General features: G+C 42.7%; 1 protein-coding gene across 1 annotated transcript; it reads right to left on the reverse strand.

Moving 5' to 3' along the window:
• Positions 1–5: 5 nt before the first annotated feature.
• Positions 6–1,550, reverse strand: LOC106116879 (tyrosine-protein kinase CSK-like; the record flags this gene model as incomplete). The annotated part of the gene is made up of 6 exons (XM_013310940.1): positions 1,522–1,550; positions 1,327–1,446; positions 1,020–1,158; positions 765–930; positions 437–604; positions 6–144 (listed from the first exon to the last, which is right to left on the reverse strand). Coding segments are annotated over exons 1-6 (750 nt in total), but the record flags the coding sequence as incomplete, so codon positions are not given.
• Positions 1,551–1,556: the final 6 nt, after the last annotated feature.

The following is a 1,556-nucleotide window of genomic DNA, read 5'->3' on the forward strand; positions in this document are numbered from 1 at the left end:
TCCTCGGGCGCAGTCTCGCAGCGCGCCAGCCCGAAGTCTGCCACCTTGGCCGTGCCCTCCGCGGAGATGAGCACGTTGCGCGCCGCCAGGTCGCGGTGCACAACACGCTGCCGCTCCAGGTACTCCATGCCGCAACACGCGTCACTAAACAATAGCAACAACTTAGTTTTGTCATCCAATAACAGAAGTATTTTTAATGAGAATTTTATTAAATTCCAGCCGATTTATTTATCCATTATAGCAAAGTAATGTTGATAGAATCTCTTTATATTGATTTTATGTCTGTTAATTGTATGTAATAACGAAAAAAATACCGCTTAGTATAGAGCTATGGTTCTTCGAGCAGGATTGCATCAAGCGATGCTGTATAGATAGGTATTACAAATTTGGATTATCTTTATGCAGCAGTTAATTATTTGTGCATGTTAGTGCTCACAATGCGAAGTTGATTTGGTCCTGCTGCGTAACGTAGTGTCGTCCGCGGCTGCGCAGGTAGTCGAGTAGCGAGCCCTGCGCGCAGTGCTCCGTCACTATGCAAGTGCTGCCGTTCGAGCTGAACACCACGCAGCCCAGCAAACGCACCAGGTTGTCGTGCTTCAATGAACTGAAATATTATAGCAAGGAATTAATAATAATATGTGACTTTCAAGTGTCTGTGTTGTAGTCGGGTAAAGAAAAATCCAATTAAATTACACGTAACATTATATATATCTTAATTTTTAGAGCAATTAACCCAATGAACTATGTAAAGTAAATAAACTTACGACATAACGCTGGCCTCGGCTCGGAACTTGCTCGCCGCCTCTCTGTCCTTCAATATCTTGACGGCCACCTTCTGGTTGCCATTGAGGATGCCAAGCATCACGTCGCCGAACTCGCCTTTGCCGATGTTTTCTCTTATCTCTAAATCTCGTTCAGCTATTATCCAACCTAGAAAATTAAAAAATATTTTAATTCAAAATCTACTACACCGCTTAGAACGATTTTCACTGATATACAAGGTTTGAAGAAGTACTTACGGGCATCTACAAATCTCTGGTGCTGCGCGCTGTCCGTCTGGTCAGCGCTAGGGGGCGCCTGCGCCGCGTACGTGTGCTGGAAGTGGCCCGAGCTCAGTGCGCTCGACACGCTCGGCGTCGGCGGGTACGGGGGAGGTTGCTGCAAACAAATATACACTTTATTCTTCTATACTTTTGATACATTTTACAATAAAAAATATATACACTTATATTTTTGGACACATTTTTATTACACTTTTAAATGTTTATAAAATATTATTTACGGTTTTTTGCACATTATTTTGGAAAACTAAAACTAGTAACTCACAGGAGGATGCGGTGGATATGGCGGTTGCAGCACGCCGTTGTTATTTGCGCCGTTGATTGCCGCCTTCGGCAAGCACCGGACCAATTTCGTGCAAAGCCCATCTGCGTCTTGAAGGTAATGCTGTCAACAGAAAAGAAATGTTAAAAGAAGGTTTGCTTCAGTAAATAACTATTAAAATAATTGAAATCAACATACATGTATTAAATCCGTCATTGTGTCGAAAAACTCTT

The sequence above is a fragment of the Papilio xuthus genome, unplaced genomic scaffold, assembly GCF_000836235.2.
Source record: "Papilio xuthus unplaced genomic scaffold, Pxut_1.1 DF829629.1, whole genome shotgun sequence".
NCBI lineage: Eukaryota > Metazoa > Arthropoda > Insecta > Lepidoptera > Papilionidae > Papilio > Papilio xuthus.